Raw genomic sequence first — 18,314 nt, 5'->3', positions numbered from 1 at the left:
GTTGTATAATGTTAATGAAGGAAAGTTTGGGTTTAGTTCAACTTGGTAAATTTAACAAGGTATTTATTAACACTTGATTCAGAGGATAATTTTGGTAGTAAAGTTGTCCATGAGCAGAAAAATGAAGATGATACCTAGTAGAAGAGAACAATTCTTGAGGATACATCAATCATTTCTTACATCATGAGAGGACTTGTACTCCCCTTGACTTAGTAGTACTCATAAAAGGAAGGTAGATTATACTTATTTTTCAAAACTAGCTTCCATTGAGGATTTCATATATACTGAAACACCCCTTCTAGTTTTGAATATTATAATGATCTTCTTTACTTGTACAGAGGGAATGTCAATATCTACAAATAATTTAGCATAAGAAAGGCATCTGTGCTAGGAATTTCAAAATAAGGGAGCAACGTTGATATTTTAAACATTTTCAACATGTTTTCCTGGGATGTCTGTTTACTCTTTTATCATTCATTTGCTTTGTATGTTATAGAACATTCAACTTCAATTTTTACTTTCCTCTTCTTCCCCCTTTTCCACCTTATTAATTTGTATTCTCCAAATTTTCATATTTCCAACAATAGAATATAGCATTTAACTAGCAAATAATAAACATAATATGTATGTGTAGTACATATTATCAGTGCAATTCTTTCTTCAACTCCAAATTATAACTTTTGAAACGTAAAAAAAAGTTATAACCTTTTCTCTGATAAATAGAGAATAAACAAGCACCCTATAAACTAAACATACTGTTGGAAACGAAATCTCAAAATGGTGTTTCAAAACTTGAAAAAAAAAAAAAATTTAGACCATTTCTCGATTTGTGCGTGTCATCCTTGCGCAGGGGCCATGCTAATCTTCTCTGTATCGTTCCAATTTTATCGGATGTCCCCGAAGGGACATGCCCCTGTTGACTCTGATCGCATATAACCTTCTTTTAATATGTGAAAGCAAACGATGTGGGACTTGTTCTGACACTCCATCAAAGGTGCTTCATGCAGTGCTCTCCAAGCATCAAACCAAGAAAGCACAAGTTCTTTTCTCTGTGCCCCATTCACCCTTCACCGACTGGGAGATGCAGAGAAGAAGACGCAGTTCACAATAAAATAAAGAATGCTAAAAGTTAAAATATAATCTTCAAGGTTAAGACGTGACATGTGTGTACGTTTGTCCACCATCAAATATATGTGATGAGCAAGTCTTTATAAATTATATTTTATGTAATAGTCATGAATGAATGTGAAATTTTAAATTAATTTATTGCAGATGCAAAGCTTTTCACATTATCATATAATTATATATTCATAAATTATTATAAGAGTTGTACACTTTTTTACGGAAAATAAGAGTTATATATCTTGAAATATAGCTTTCAAAGTTAAAAATGAGATATGCGTAAGTTCCATCAAATATATATGGTTTAAATATATCTTTTAATGAGACAATATATGAGCAAAAATATAATGATATTTACTAGACACAGAATACTTAAAATTTAAAAAATGTTTAAATTTAATGTTTACTTTTAACATTATCATGTAATTATGTATTTATAAATTAAAAAATAAGGTTTTAATAGTAATTATAATGATTAAATTTTTTAATTTAATAAAACATAATTACATAGTAATGCGACAAAATGTTATATTAAAAAATTAATAAAATAAAATATGTTATATTAAAACCGTAGATAAATAATAAAAAGAATGGAGTATTTTTCATCAATAATTCTTGTATTAAATACCAAAACATGTATTTTATAGATAGGTACTGTTTGTGTGGTGCTATTATTCAGAAGTAAATTACACTGACTTGTGAGACCATAGCAAAATTCGAATGGTACAAGACCTACAGAAAACACTTCTTCAGTTTTTTTATATTTTATACTGATTTCCTTGGTGATGTTATTTCACTTCGGCCCAAACTTGTTAAGGCTAAAAGGAGTTGTTAGATTACTTACAATGTTACTACTGTGAACTTTTGAATAAGGTCAATGTAATATTATGTACCTTCGGGTTTTTATGGAACAAGAGTATAAATAAAATAAAATTATACAATTGTCATTTGTCAAGACAATGAATAGAAAATGAATTCAACTTTATTTCATAAGCAATAATACATTTATAATAGTTCAAAAAAAAAAACAGAAACTAATTACGTAAAGATTTTAAATAAATTTGAATAAAAATTAATTAATTTATTCATAAAATATAGAAAATATTTATTTACCAGAATACCAATTTAGTAAATTGAAAATAAAAAACAATCAAAAGCAGTTACAAAAGTATATTATTAATACTCATTTTTTCTCCTTGAAGTTCACTCTTTTTATTTTTTTAACAATTAAACTTTGTAATAGATAATGTATTAGAATTTTTATTTTTTTTTACTTTAAATTAGAATCAAATAAGACCTTCTTTTGCTATAGAACTTGGTTCATAGTTTTAAGAAATTTTTACATTAATAACGAAGTCACTTCAATCATTGATAGAAAAATTAATCAATATGAATTTTTTATTTATCTTAAAGTTGATACCTAAGTTACAAGTGCCTTTAAAATATTTAATTATCATCTCTTCAATCTTGAAATGTCTTTCATATATATTATGCATGAAATAAGAAAACTTAATTTTGACACTCAAAATATTTAAGATGAATTGTTGTGATTTTTGTTTATATAAGAAAGTTATTTCCTCCTCTTCCAATATATCTAGAGTAAAAAAATTTCTTTTCATTTTTACTTTGAACATATTTTTACCAACATCTTTAATCAAACAATATTTGTTTTAAAAATAACTTTGAATGATCTTTTAATCAGTTGACCAACACTTAATAAATTTTGGTCAATTTTAGACAAAAAAAAAAAAAAGAACATCATGAATTAATTTTATACTTGAATGACTTGTTAATACAATTATTTCATTTCCTTTGACTGAGATGAAATACCATTACTTATTTTAACTTTGGTGATATTAGTCAAATCAAATCTTTAAAAAATTCTTTAATTTTCTGGTTAGTATAACTATTATCAATTAGTCAACATTTATTTGATTTAAAATATGAGAAGCAAGTAATAACAAATAAATGATTTTCTTTCTCTTAATCAACAATCTTAATATTTTTATTTTGGTATTGATTTGTATTCTTGCATATAACATCTCCGCATCTCATTTGTTTGCATTTATTGCATTGTACATTAGGTCTCCTTTAACATTTGAAAAGAAAATGACCATTTTTTTTTCACAATAATGACATATAAAGTTTTTTCAATAACACCTTCTTGTCTCATCGCACATCTTTACTCTTGTACTTGTAAATCATTTAAGAGTTCCACTGGTATAATTTTTTACAAGTACTTAATATTTTCTAAAGTATGATTGTAGCCTCAAATCTTTCGAGTATCGTTACATGGACTTTTTCTATAATTCTAGAAAAAAGAAACTCAGTGCTTAGTAAACTTATTTTGTTACCTATGTTAAGTAACCTATCTGAGTATATTTTAATTGTTTCAGGCTCTTTCATTTTTTGGAGTTCAAATTCACTCATTAAATTTAGCACTTGCATATCTCAAATTCTTTCATTTTCAGCATATTCTCCTTTATATAATCTCAAATTGTCATTGTTGTTTTTAAAGTCATAATCCTAATAAAAATTGTTGTTGAAACACTAGCAAAGAGACATAATTTTATCTTTGCCTTATGTGTTTTTCTCTTCTTGTAACTTTTTATTTAGGCTATGGTAGGATTGTGTGCCAGCAAAAGAATTTCATAATCTCTCTTCAACAATTTCTCAAAGATCCAAAGCTTCCATCTGTCTTCATTTTTATATCTGAGGAACAACTTGTGAAAAATTTAATTTAACATTCATTTTCACTTGTATGTAAACAAACAATTTTGATACTATTTTGTCAGTTTTTATGGTGCAAAAAATAAAATATGAAGAAAAAAAATGCATAGAATTGTGACAAGAATGAATGAGGAATGATCTTAATTTTATTCAATAATAATAATATATTTATAATAATTCAAATAAACTAGAAACTAATTATGTAACCAAATTTTCTTAACAAACTAAACTATTCCAAAAATATAAAAATTACTACTAGGATACTGATATAATAAACAACGAAAAACAATCAAAAACACTTAAAAAGCATATTGTTAACGTATATATTAAAGGGAGTGTTTCTCTTTGCATTAGTGAGAGATCAATTTACAATATTTTTCGATTATTTTTGCATTGCTTTGTCTGAAAGTTTTCCCTTTAAACTCCTTTCCCATTATTAAAATTTGTGTTTTTTTATTACCCAAATTTCCATAATTCCACCCCTATGCTTTTAGTCCTGAAAAAATATTTTACAGTCACTGAACTATACCTCCAAAGCTTGAAACAAAAGAAAGAAAAAGAAAACAATCTTTCAGTTGATAGATGCAAAGAGTCCTAAGGTCTAATGAAGGTGGGATAGTAGCAGTTACTAAGTTATAGCATGTAACTGTCCAAATATGTCACAGAAAGATTTGAGTGTATTACTGTGCGATGGTCCCACTCCAAATTATATCTCTGTAGCTTGGAATATGATAGTACAATATGAAGCCATGAACATGTAATTCAATGACTTCAAGGGTCTCAAAATAACATGTTCAGTTACAGGTACATGTAACAATCGGGCAGCATTGACCCAATTGGAATCCTCACACTCTCCAGCTCTCAAGGCACAAGAGAAGATTAAACTGAATTTTATTCATGAATGACTCATCATGTACACAAGATGTATATTTATATCCTAAGGAAATAACCCTACCAGCTAAGATACAAATATGACTTATTACAGTACATTATACTAAAAGGATTATGTCAAGTAAAAAAAACTTTGGTCATTAGATGTAATCATCCCTAAGTTCCAACTACCATTCTTACATGCACAAACATGGCCTCCCACAATCCCTTACTCCTCCTACAGCAGACAACAACAACAATGCATTTCCACATGCTAACTTAGAGCCTTTAGAGCTATAGAAGGGATGTTTTTAGTTTGTTTATTTAAAATACCATATTTCTGTTTGAAGTGTAAAACTTCATGATGGAAATTGCAATGAAAAGTGGATGCCAAGTAACATGTTGGGCTCTTAAATGAGAATTGAGAGCTAAACTATATACTCTTTATGTTTTTAAATCGGAGTCCAATAAGCCACAACGTAGTTTGACTTTTGTTAATCTATACACATTTAGATATCCTGCACAAATACATCCTAGTCCTATTCAATAAGCCACAACGTAGTTTGACTTTTGTTAATCTATACACATTTAGATATCCTGCACAAGTACATCCTAGTCCTATTCCTAGCCCATTCATTTTCCAAACTCTTAATTGGGGTTAGGTAATGGCTATTTTAGCACCTAATGAAATATTAATGCAATGCAGGTTCACCCTATAACTCTCATTAAACCTCACCTAAATAAAAATCTTAAATATGGACTTTAAACCTAATTCTTTCTGAATTGCAAGCTAATAAGGTAAAGATTGTTGTAACCTTTGTAGAGCGCTTTTTTGTTTTTTTTAATATTGCAGTGGAAATTCTGGAGAGCAAAGTAGGTTGCACTGAAAAAGGCCGAGAAGTTATGTTGAAAAATCTACGAGGCCAAGTTAATTACACTGAAAAATCCGTGAAATCAGTGGTTTATAGTCAAGAATGGCCTAAAATCAAATTTACCATAGGATGTAATACTATATAGAAAAAGAGAAAATGTGTTTGAATCTTATTATGTTTTAGAAGCATACATATGTGCAGGTACAGATTAGAGTATCAAAATCAGTTCAAATATAATCATATATGAATCCACCTAATTACAGTAACCGCTAGTATTGGTCCTGTGAGATATCAGATTAATCTGATGGTGTAATTTGACATATTTCAATTCACTTGAAAAGAAATATTTTCAGCACAATATGAACAAACAATTTCCATTAAAAAAGCTATTCATATTATGAAATTAAAAGTAAGGGAGACCAAAGGGATATCCTATACTAAGGGTTTTTTGCATGCTTTCAGGAGAGGTTCTTTTTTTAAGGTTTTTCATCATTCATTTGTTTGTATCTTAAATATCACTGAACTTCTTCACTTTCCCCCTTATTATAGCTCACAAACTAAAAATATCAACCAGAAAGCAATATATATGTAGAATAAAGAAGGATTCTATGCAACAAATTAAACATGACAAGTGAGCTAAAAAGAAGAAAAGATTTAAATTTTTAAAAAAATTTGGACCATTTCTCGATTTGTGCGTGTCATCCTTGCGCAGGGGCCATGCTAATCTTCTCTGTATCGTTCCAATTTTATCGGATGTCCCCGAAGGGACATGCCCCTGTTGACTCTAATCGTATATAACCTTCTTTTGATATGCGAAATCACACGATATGGGACTTTTTCTGACACCCCGTCAAAGGTCGACTTGTTCTGACGTATGCAGAGGCTCATCAAGCATTAAACTTAGAGAACACAACTTCTTTTCTTGAACCACTCAGCCTTCACCAACTAGGAGATGCGAAGAAGAAGACGCAGTTCACAGTAAAAGAAAGAACAGTAAAAGATAGAAAATATATACTCAAGTTTATATAAATTATATTTTATTCGGTGGTCACGCATTAATGTGATATTTATGCATGGATGACTAAATTAAAAATGTTTTTACGATTGTGATTGCTTTTTTTTTCTATTGAACGGGACTATAAGCCCAAAACAAAAAAAAAATCATGTGATTATGTAATTATATTTATAAATTACTAAAGTTGTATTTGGAAAACGTAATTTAAAATTCTCACACCACATCTATTTAAACTGAGCAAAATATTTTTAAAACATTGTAAAATTTTAATTAGATAATAAACATTGTAAAATTTTAATTAGATAATTTTTACGTCAAATAATTTTTTCAAATAATTAGTATTTATAAAAAAATTTAAAAATCATTCTATTACACTTAAATTTTTATAACTATTTATATTTCGTCTTATATTTAGCTTTCACTTTAAACGAAATTCTCATACCACTCTGTTCAGAAAAATGGCACAAATAAGCTTGATACAAATTTAAGGTTTATGTTCATCTTCAATGGGAATATAACAAAATTATATTGTATGTAAATAATAGCAAATTAAAAGTAAAGAACAATTATTCAAATAAAATTTGAAAAAAAATAAGAATAATTTTTTAAGTGTAAAGTATTTCTTAAAAAATTTAATAAAATAATCAACTTTACTTGTAGTATCCTTATTCTCTTCACATGTTATAATTTCTCCAAATTTCTTATACTAAGAGCAAAACATAAGTTATTAAGTGTTGAATGATAAAATATCCATACTTTAACAAAATCTTCATATAATGAGTTTTAACAAAGTTATTTCAACTTTTACTAAGAACATAATACTTATTTGCCCATTTTTTTAACTTCATAGAGAATACATTACCATCCATATCATAGGCACTAACGGTATTTTTGCCAAAATATTTTCACTATTCTTCAATATTGGCAAGAATTTTTTTTTTAACATATTTCATGTTGAGTAATAGTCTGTTATGACTTGCTCTTACATCACTAGTTGTTAGTTTCTTTTCAAGAGGTTTACCACAGTCAACAGTATAGTCATAGAGACTATGAAGTAATGGCAAATTTATCCCATTGAGAAATTGTGTTGATGATAACTTTTCGTCATTTGTTACGTGAGAAGTAACCAACCTATTGTGTGATGATGACTCTTCACTATTTTCTTGAATTATTTTGTGTTTTCTCTTAGAATGACGATTTATAGGATGTCTCCTTATGCCTTGTTGTATTGTTAAAAGAGCTTTAATTGTTACAATTTTATCTAAAATTAATTTTTCATGGGGGTAATTTCATCCTTATTATTTCTCTTATTATGAAAATTTGTGTTATGTTAATATATATATATATATATATATATATATATATATATAGGCAAGAATTAAAGAATCAAGAAAATTTTAAGATGTTTATTATCTAAATAAATTAAAAATATAAATAATCAATGAAGTATACTTATCATTAGTTAAATTTAATCAGAAAACCAAAAGATAATGCAAATATGATAAGAAAATACAGTTAAAAAAATTTTAATATTTGAATTTGAATTCTTTTTTTTTTTAAATAGATATGTTGTTTATAAATTTAGGATTAGGCTTAGGCGCGGATCAAAATAAAGATAAAGGGAGGGATCGGCCTCAGCATAAAAATTCAATATTTAAAAAATATATTAACAAAATCAAATATTTAAATATTTTATTATGAAAATAAAAGTTCAGTGATATTAAAATAATTTAAATTAATTTATAATTTTAAACTCATACAAATAATAAAATTTTATTAAAAATATTATAAAATTAAAAAACTATTTTCAAAAATTAAATAATTCCTTAATTTTTTAAAATAAAACATTGCTGCTGAGTATAAAACTTTACGAAAAAACACATCTATAACAACATTTTACAATAAAGAATTATTAAATTGCCTTTGACTAAAAATAATTACTTATCTTGTAATTTATAACTAATTTTATTTTTAAATTTATTTATTTCCTTCTTCATTGGATGATATCATACATTTATTATTAGCTGGCATTTGAAAGTCTTTATTCTTTATTTTGGTGTGGCTTTGTTGCAATTCATAAAATTAATTTTTTTATTTTGATTTTGATTTTTAAATATAATTGAGAGGTAATACATTGTAATGAATTTCAATTATGCAAGAATAACTGAAAGGGATGCCTATGATTGTGCAAAGCCATATAATGAAATAGCTAAATATTTCAACCAAAAGTTGAAGGAAGTTAGGAAGCTGTGGTTCAACTTAGCAAAGACCTTTCTCAATCTGCAATAACATATGTAGATATCTACTCTGTCAAGAACTCTCTTTTTAGCAATCCTAAAAAATACAGTGAGCCAATTTAAAGTGATCATTCTCTTGTTCGATATAAGGACTTAAAGTTAATAAATATTCAATAATTTAAAAATTATTATAAATTTTCATCTAAAAATATGATATAAAGCTTTCATTTCAAAATAATTAATAATTTCAAATTTTATTAATCATATTATGGTTAATAAAACTCTTATATTATGGCTTAAATTTTATGTTATTTATAAATAAATTATTTTTATTTTAAATAAATATTTTATAGTTTTTTTATAATGATATATTTTGTATTAAACAAAAATATATAAGTTAATATATTTTATATTTTAAATTTTATTATATAACACACAAATAATAATAATAATAATAATACAACTTTATGTGATATGTTTAAACTGGAATATAAATACTATTTCGACATTATAAATTATCATTTTTCAGTTATGGAATAACAAATTGGCTATGTCTACAAGACAATATTATATGGAAGGTCATCATTTATTGTTTGTATCCATTAAAAGTTGCTAATATTTAATCTTTAAGAAATTATTTTCTTACAATTTTAATTAATATTTTTCTTATTTTTAACATTTTATGGTGTGTTTTTTAATTTTATTTTTTACATTTGTATATAATTAATTTCAATATTTTTTTATTAAATATAATTTATAGTCAATTTATTATTTCCATTTTTAACACTGTATAACCATCAACATAAAGTTTTATATACAATAAATTTGAATTAATTATAATTTAAATTTTTAAGTTATGTAAAATATTAAATAATGATATACAAATAATTTTATTTTTCACTTTTATATATAATTAATTTTAAATGATGATATATCAAGCATTACCAGCATACATCACAATCATCTATGTGGCCAATACTTTTTATAATATATATATATTTTTTGTGCTAATATCCATACTACTAATGGTTCTAAGCATGGTAAATTTTACTAATCCTAAATTTTATTATAAATTTATATAATATTAAGTAAGTGCAGTGAATTTTGTATGAATATTATCTATAATGTTAACATTACATGTGTTTCCAAATATTTGGCTTGAGTTTTTTGTAATTTAAAAAATATAAAAATTTAATTATGTCAAATTGATTGAATTTATTTCTTTAAATCAATTTGATGTATATTTGCGACCACACCCTCCTAAAATCGCTTGGATGCATGACGAAATTAATAAAAAGCTATTAATCTTTTATTTAGAGTATAACTACAAAATAAAAAAAAAATCTTGATCTGATTAAATTAGTCACAATTGTAAAGCAAAATTACCAAAATTAAAGAAAAGTCCTCTCATTTATTTTTTAAAATTTTATTTATTATTTATTTGAAATTTTAAGATAATTTAATTATTTTTAGTTATATTATTTTTTTTACTTAATTCTTGTTTTTCAGATTTTTTAAAATTAATTAATTAAAAATTTTATTCAAAAGAATGTGTTTCTACCAGTGAACAATAGATTAACTAATAAGGATTATTTTAACTTAATTTATCTCAATAAATATAATTATTTTAAATAATTAAAAAGAGTATTTTGCCATAATATTTGTAAGCAATTTTAACATAATTACCTCCGATACATGATAAAAAAATAGATATTTCTAATAATCTTTTTGTCAAAACAAAGCAATTTTCTTAGGAGAAGAAAGAGGAGAGAAAATGAATGTCTAGCTGTTGTAAAAAAGTCACATTAATTACTTTCTCAGCTTAATAATAATAATATCTTACAATTATTTCTTACAAGTTACAACTCTACTAAGGTTATTAATTAAAAGTATTATTAAAAGTTATAAAAATATACATTATAACACCCTTTTAATAATTTTTTCCTTACATAAATATATTATTCTTTATTGGAAAAATAAAAAACATATTTTTTTTAGTAAAAAAGAGATGAATAAATTACATTTATGATAAAATAAAAATATAAAAAATTATTTTGGCTTAAATATAATTTTCATTTTCAAATTTTGGTAATTTTTTATTTTAATCTATTTAAATATTTTTTTTGTTTTTATTGTTGATTTAGTTTACTAAATTATTGTCAAATATTAATTTTTAGTTAAATTATATTAAATAAATATATTTTTAAATATAAGAACTAAAATAAAAAATTTTAAAAATTATTAAAATATAAAGACTACATATATATTAAATAAACACTTTATTATCAAATAATGTAAATAAAAAAAATCTGTATAATATATATATATATATATATATATATATAAAATAAATTTTCATTTTAATAATTTCTTTATTATCATATGTGTTTAACCCATATATATGTAATAAAATAAGTAACACAATTTTTTAATATTTATTTGACTATTGATTAAAATTTATATGACTTACACTGATTAAATGAGAAGCGAATTTTGTTAAATAAAGAATTGGACAAACTTTATTTAATGATTTTCATTTAAAACTTAAATAATAGTAATAATAATAATAAAATATTTTAAAAATGTGCTGGTTATTATTTTTTTATTATTTTAAGTGATAAAATTTTAATTTTTAATAAATAAGTTTTGTTGTTTGAGTCTTCTGTAGAGTAGGGAGGAATTTCCATGCATAAATCCGCTATTCACGTGAGACTTGCGTTACTCGTGAAGACATTGTTTTAAAAGAAAATATCATCGTCACTATTTGAATAATTATTTTTTATTTAATTAAAACAGCACATTTACTTTTATGCATAATTTATGAAGCTTAACTTTTAAACAAAAAAATGTTTAAAAAAGTATCTTAAATACGAATATTTTTAAGTATTAATTATTTTTCTTGTTATGGCATGCAGTTTTTTATATATTGAATATTCATTTTTTATTTTATCTGAATTTAAAATTTATATTTCAAAAATGAAAAAATCTCAATAATTTTTAAAAAAGTTATTTAAAAATTCTCATATAATGCATAAAAAGCTTACTTAAGACTAAAATATTAATTTAATATTTTTAAAAATCATTGAAAAAAATGTTATTCTAATTTTGTATATGGCCCATTCATCCCGTGCGATGCACGAGTGATTATTATAGTAGAAAATAAACGTGCCAGCTACCAGCATTTTATAATATTACCAACCTACCCCTCGTTTTGGTGTTTCCTTTGTTCTTGGTTCGAAGATTATATACATACATGTCTTGAAGCTAAAGCCACCAACATCACACCAACCATTGGATCTACTGACCTCTTACCTTCTTCTCCATTGATCCGTTTCTCTCTCTAACGGTAACTGCATCCCCCCACTCTCTTTCTCTAGAGTTCAGAGTTATTGTTTCAATCTGTCCCATTTCTTATGCGCATTTTCCCCGTGTGATTCTCTGACATGTGCTCACGCTGCTGAATCTATAAAAGTCTGATTTTGATTGAAATTATGAGGCCCCAGAAGCTGATTTGATCTGGGTTTTGTTTGTTTTGTGTTAAAGGAGAGATTTTTCATTTTGCTTTTGGTGGTGAGTTTTTGGCACGTGTAAGGAGCAATGGCACGCAAGAAGATCAGAGAGTATGATTCTAAGAGATTGTTGAAGGAGCACTTTAAGAGATTCTCTGGCCAGGACTTGCCTATCAAGTCTGCACAAGTAAGCATTTTCCTCATGGGCTGTGTTTTAATTTAAATTTCCATATAGTTTCTTGTGTTGGCTTGGCTGTGTGAATCTTGTACCTTCTAATTTTGTTTGACTATAGGACTCTATTTATTTGAAGCCAATGTGTTATGTCGAACACCATTTGTGTTTTGGACTTGATTATGAATTCATGATAGCAAGTGAATCCATTGCATTGTATTAGACAACAAACTTTAATCTTGCAGCTTACTAGCTTATTGTAAATAATGTTATTTTTGTAGTTGGTTTGTTTTCTTAAATGAGTAAATTTAAACATGACATTATTTGGTTGTTATCATCTTCTGATGTGCACACTATAAGTTTATGCCTGAAAAGCTCTAATCCGAACATCCGTCAACTAAAATTTGCTAATCTGACTGGTGTTGTCTCTCTTCAACATGATAATTTACCTAGTGTTTTAAGCTGTTGACTATATGATGTATATAAATTATTTGCGGAAAAGTTCAAATTTGTATCTTACTAATCAGTCAGTGCAGCATGCATATCAGACTTTAATAAATTTGTTGTATGTTATATTCCTAAGGTTACAGAAACCACCAATTTCAATGAGCTAGCAGAGAAGGAACCCTGGCTTTCATCTTCAAAACTGGTTGTGAAACCTGATATGCTATTTGGTAAGCGTGGAAAAAGTGGGTTGGTTGCCTTGAATCTGGATTTGGCAGAAGTTGCTTCTTTTGTGAAAGAGCGTCTTGGCAAAGAGGTGTTTTTTTTTTCTCCTCTGTTACTTCAAACCTTACTCAAATTGTTTTTTGCTTCTGTTAATCACTTTTTCTTTGTAATTCCTGTCTACATCTTAGTATTTGCTCATATCTTAATAATGTAGGTTGAGATGGGAGGATGCAAGGGACCTATAACAACTTTCATTGTTGAACCATTTATCCCTCACAACGAGGAGTTTTACCTTAACATTGTCTCAGAGAGACTAGGGAACAGCATATGCTTTTCTGAATGTGGAGGAATTGAAATTGAAGAGAACTGGGATAAGGTACCAAAATTCATAATTTTTTTAAACCTTATGAATTAATTACTTGCTGTAAATTCTGTTCATAGCTTCCTTATAATTCTCATAACCTACAATGTGATTTGTTCATATTTCAGGTCAAGACTGTGTTTATGCCAACAGGAGTGTCTCTTACATCAGAGAATATTGCTCCACTTGTTGCAACCCTTCCTTTGGAGGTATATTACTTTGCTAATTTTTTATTTTTTGAACACGTCAGCTTTGTTACTCTTTGGTTAATTGATAGGACAATGTGATTGCATATCACATGCTTTTTTGTTGGTGGACACTGTGATTCAATTTTTTATGAGTACTTCATTCATGCTTACAGATAAAGGGAGAAATTGAGGAATTTATCAAGGTGGTTTTCACTCTATTTCAAGGTATATTACAAAATATGCATTTACTAAAATTAGATGTGCTTGTGAAGACAAATTCATTGACACTAGACTTTCAATTTAAACAGTTTTTTTCCTTATTTTTTCCCCCTCATGTTAGACCTGGATTTCACGTTCTTGGAGATGAATCCTTTCACTTTGGTCAATGGAAAGCCTTATCCTCTGGATATGAGAGGCGAGCTAGATGACACTGCTGCTTTCAAAAACTTCAAGAAGTGAGTTTTTTCTCTCTAAATAGTATCAACTGTTATTAAAAGGATGAATGTTGTATATCTAACTGAATAACAATGTTATTTAAAGAATACCACCTGAATATTGTATTTCTAATTCACAATATATAACTGAATAACAGGGCATGGTCAAAAGATTTTGATGAGCATACATTTTATTTTATTTTTTTGCAGATGGGGAAACATTGAATTTCCGATGCCATTTGGAAGGGTTATGAGTTCTACAGAGGCTTTCATCCATGGCTTAGATGAAAAGGTGAATAAATATACTTTTCTCCTATATATACAACCATGTTGAATTCATTTTAACTTCGTCCATAGCCTGCAAATTTTAATCATTTTTGCTTCTTAGCAACTACTGTTAACACATGGTCTGTAAATCTTCACGGTCAATTACTAAGCTCTTATCTATCATCCATAATATTATAGCTCGTAATTATCTGTGTTTTAAAATTTTTAAGTCTAAAAGGCTTATGATGTTTGTTTGCATATTTTCTACTCCCAGACAAGTGCATCTTTAAAATTCACAGTGTTAAACCCAACGGGTCGAATTTGGACAATGGTAGCTGGGGGAGGTGCTAGTGTCATTTATGCTGATACGGTGTGTTTCAATTACTTTAAAACTAAATTAGTAGCTAAAATTTATTCTCTTGTAACAATAAGCAAAAAATTTCTTATATACTAATTTCTTAAAACAGGTAGGAGATCTGGGTTATGCTCCTGAGCTTGGAAATTATGCAGAGTATAGTGGTGCACCCAAGGAAGATGAGGTCTTGCAATATGCCAGAGTTGTAATTGATGTAATGAGATCTTATCTCAAACTTTATTTTTTAGTATATTTATTATCAATTTGTCGATATAATATTATTGCTTTTCATGATCAGCCATCCCTTGTTTACAGTATGTAAAGATTGTCAAAATGCATGCTACTTTGAAACTGATGCTGTAGTGATTCTTTCTCTCTATCACAATCTCATTGCAGTGTGCAACTTCAAATCCTGATGGCCAGAAGCGAGCCCTTGTGATCGGGGGAGGAATAGCTAACTTTACTGATGTCGCTGCTACATTCAGTGGCATAATTCGAGCTTTGAAGGAGAAGGTAAGCCTAGAATCATGAATCTTTGCCCACTTATATCATATTAATTTCCTTATGGTAGATTTAATTGATTGTTGAGCTGTTATAAATCAGGAACAAAAGCTAAAAGAAGCAAAGATACACATATATGTGAGGAGAGGAGGTCCCAACTACCAGAAGGGTCTAGCAAAAATGAGGGCACTTGGACAGGAGATTGGCATTCCCATTGAGGTTATATAACTGATTGCTTTAATGATTGTATTAAGAAGCCAAATGATGCTGATTAAAAAAAATTGTTGAAAAACTTTCTCTGATCTATTTTGGTCTCTTTACAGGTTTATGGACCTGAAGCTACAATGACTGGTATATGCAAACAAGCAATTCAGTGCATCACTGCTGCTGCTTAGTTATCTATTCTTAGGCCATTTCCTTCTTTTGCAAGTATTTTCATGGCTAGTTTGAAGTGATTGTTGATTCTTAATTCCCTTTACCACTCAGAATTGAGAACTTTGGTGAGTTAGAGCATAGGCTATTACAAATCTAGTCATATAATAAAGTGGTATATAGGGTGTTCTGTATCATGTAGAATTCTGATAGTGTCGTCTTGAAACAATAAAGTAGTTAATTCATTTGTCACAAACGTAGCTGCAATTTCATGTGATACAGTAGTTCTAGGTATGAAAAACAACGAAGAACTAGAACAATAGGGATTCTAAGAAGAAGAATAGAATCCGAAGAATTTTTATTGAGTAAGAGATTCAGGAAGATATGTTGCTTACAAAAGAATGGAATGTATTGAATTCTGTTACATTGCTACTTATAGCAGAGCTTAGTAACTAACTACTAAAACCATAACAGAAACTAATTTTTATTTAAGTCCTCACACTAATTGAATTATTACAACAAGCCCTCTTATGATCAATATCCTGTATCAATGCCTCCCTCCAAAAACATTCTTGCCCTCAAGAATGGAACTGAGGAAACTTTTGCTTTAAGTCATAATAAAATTCCCAGGTAGCATCTTCAGGAAGTTGATGCTTCCATTTGACCAACACTTTTGTAGCAGCACGACTGCCCCTTTTTATCGTCATTCTATCAAGAATGGCTTCAGGTTCCCTTGTTCCTCCTTTCTCCCAAGTGGCAGTGGGCAAAGTGCTAGAAGTAGAGGTTTGTCCAACATGTTTTCTTAATTGAGAGACATGGAAGACATTATGAATTTGAGACTGAGCAGGCAAGTCCAACTTATAAGCAACCGGACCCACATGATCCAGGATGAGAAATGGACCATAAAACTTAGGAGAAAGCTTGGCATTTTCTTGGAAAGTCATAGAAACTTGTCTGTAAGGGTGAAGCTTGACAAAAAACCCAATCACCAATCTGAAATCTGCGATCAGACCTGTGCCTATCAGTCAATTGCTTCATCCTGTCTTGTGCTCTCTTCATATGGAACTTGAGCAGCTTGAGGACCGCTTCTCTCTTTTGCAGACTTCTATCCACAAGTTCAATGTTTGATTCCCCAGGCAAATAAGGCAAACAGATAGGTGGTGGCTGGCCATAGACCATTTCAAAGGGAGTAGCTTGAATGCTACTGTGAAAATTTGTGTTATACCACCACTCCGCAAGTGGCAACCACCTGGACCATTGCTTGGGCTGATCAGAACACATACATCTGAGGTAGGTTTCGAGGAACCTATTCACAACCTCAGTTTGACCATCAGTTTGAGGGTGGTAGGCCGTTGATAACTGGAGCTGAACTCCCTGAAATGCCATGAGATCTTGCCAGAATTTGCTCACAAACACCGGGTCCCGGTCAGAAGTAATAGTGGCAGGAAAACCATGTAATTTAAAAACATGGTCCAAGAAGCTTTGTGCCACATCAGCAGCAGTGTAGGGATGAGAGAGGGACATGAAATGTGCAGCTTTGCTGAGCCTATCCACCACTACAAAGATGACTTGCTTTCCAAAAGATAGTGGTAATCCTTCAATGAAATTCATGGTGATGTGTTGCCACACATGATCAGGAATTGGTAATGGTTGAAGGAGTCAAGGGGAAGCAGCATTATCAATTTTACAGGTTTGGCAGACACCACATTGTTGCACAAGGGATTTGACATCTTTGGTCATCCCTCTCCAATATACAATCGCTTTGATTTTCCTCAATGTCACATCCCTACCAGAATGTCCTCCGACGGCTGATTCATGAATCCACTTGAGAAGGTGCTTCCTCAATTCAGTATCCCTACCAACCACCAGTTTACCTTTCCTTCTTAACTGATTAGTATTCCATGTAAAATGTCTATGAGAGGCAGGATTAGCTTGAAGTTCAGAAATCAACTTCTGAAGAGAAGGATCAGATTGCCAAGACAACAGGATTCTTTGTAAAAGATCAGATTCAGGTTGAAGGGTGGTAGATGTCAAACAAGAAACTGCATCTATATTTTCCAACCTAGAGAGAGCATCTGCAGCAACATTTTCCTTGCCTTCTTTGTACTCAATGTCAAAGTCAAATTCAAGCAATTTAACAAGCCATTGCTGCTAAAAAGTTGTAGTTAGTCTTTGATCCAGAATGTATTTAAGACTCTTATGATCAGTGCGAATGATGAATTTCCTTAAAAAGTTGTAGTGTCTCCACTTTTGGACAGCAAAAACCACTGTCAATAATTCCTTTTCATAAGTAGAAAGTGACTTTTGTTGCAAGTTAAAGGCTCTGCTAATGAAAGCCAAAGGGTGATGATCTTGCATTAGGACAACTCCTATCCCATTCCCTGAGGCATCTACTTCCACGACAAAAACCTTAGTGAAATCCGGCAAGGCCAGGACTGGAGCTTTAATTAAGTGATCTTTTAAGGACTGAAATGCCAATTTAGCTTCAAGGGTCCAAGAAAAATTATCTTTCTTCAACATCTCAGTTAAAGGTTTAGCTAAGATGCCATAGCTTTTTACAAACCACCTGTAATACCCTGTGAGTCCTAAAAAACCCCTCAGCTGCTTAAGTGATTGAGGGAAGGGCCATTTGGTAACAGC

The 18,314-nt window shown here is 28.8% G+C and overlaps 1 protein-coding gene and 2 non-coding genes across 3 annotated transcripts; 1 reads left to right on the top strand and 2 right to left on the bottom strand.

Annotated features, from left to right (window-relative positions):
* Positions 1-804: 804 nt before the first annotated feature.
* Positions 805-907, bottom strand: LOC113856749. The gene has a single exon (XR_003502983.1). It is a non-coding gene; the product is annotated as a U6 spliceosomal RNA (small nuclear RNA).
* Positions 908-6,260: 5,353 nt separating this feature from the next.
* On the bottom strand, positions 6,261-6,363 carry LOC113856748. The gene has a single exon (XR_003502982.1). It is a non-coding gene; the product is annotated as a U6 spliceosomal RNA (small nuclear RNA).
* A 5,687-nt stretch (positions 6,364-12,050) lies between these two features.
* LOC113854447 (ATP-citrate synthase alpha chain protein 1-like) lies at positions 12,051-15,924 on the top strand. The gene is made up of 13 exons (XM_027485421.1): positions 12,051-12,192; positions 12,390-12,542; positions 13,111-13,287; positions 13,411-13,572; positions 13,686-13,766; positions 13,919-13,970; positions 14,086-14,200; positions 14,390-14,471; positions 14,721-14,816; positions 14,914-15,015; positions 15,198-15,314; positions 15,405-15,521; positions 15,626-15,924. Exons 2-13 carry the CDS (start codon positions 12,444-12,446, stop codon positions 15,695-15,697), a joined length of 1,272 nt encoding a protein of 423 aa, XP_027341222.1. The 5' UTR covers positions 12,051-12,192; positions 12,390-12,443; the 3' UTR covers positions 15,698-15,924.
* The last annotated feature ends 2,390 nt before the right edge of the window (positions 15,925-18,314 follow it).

The sequence above is a fragment of the Abrus precatorius genome, unplaced genomic scaffold (genome assembly GCF_003935025.1).
Source record: "Abrus precatorius isolate BTA unplaced genomic scaffold, Abrus_2018 Scaffold11, whole genome shotgun sequence".
NCBI lineage: Eukaryota > Viridiplantae > Streptophyta > Magnoliopsida > Fabales > Fabaceae > Abrus > Abrus precatorius.
This window is presented reverse-complemented; position numbering and strand designations above follow the sequence as displayed.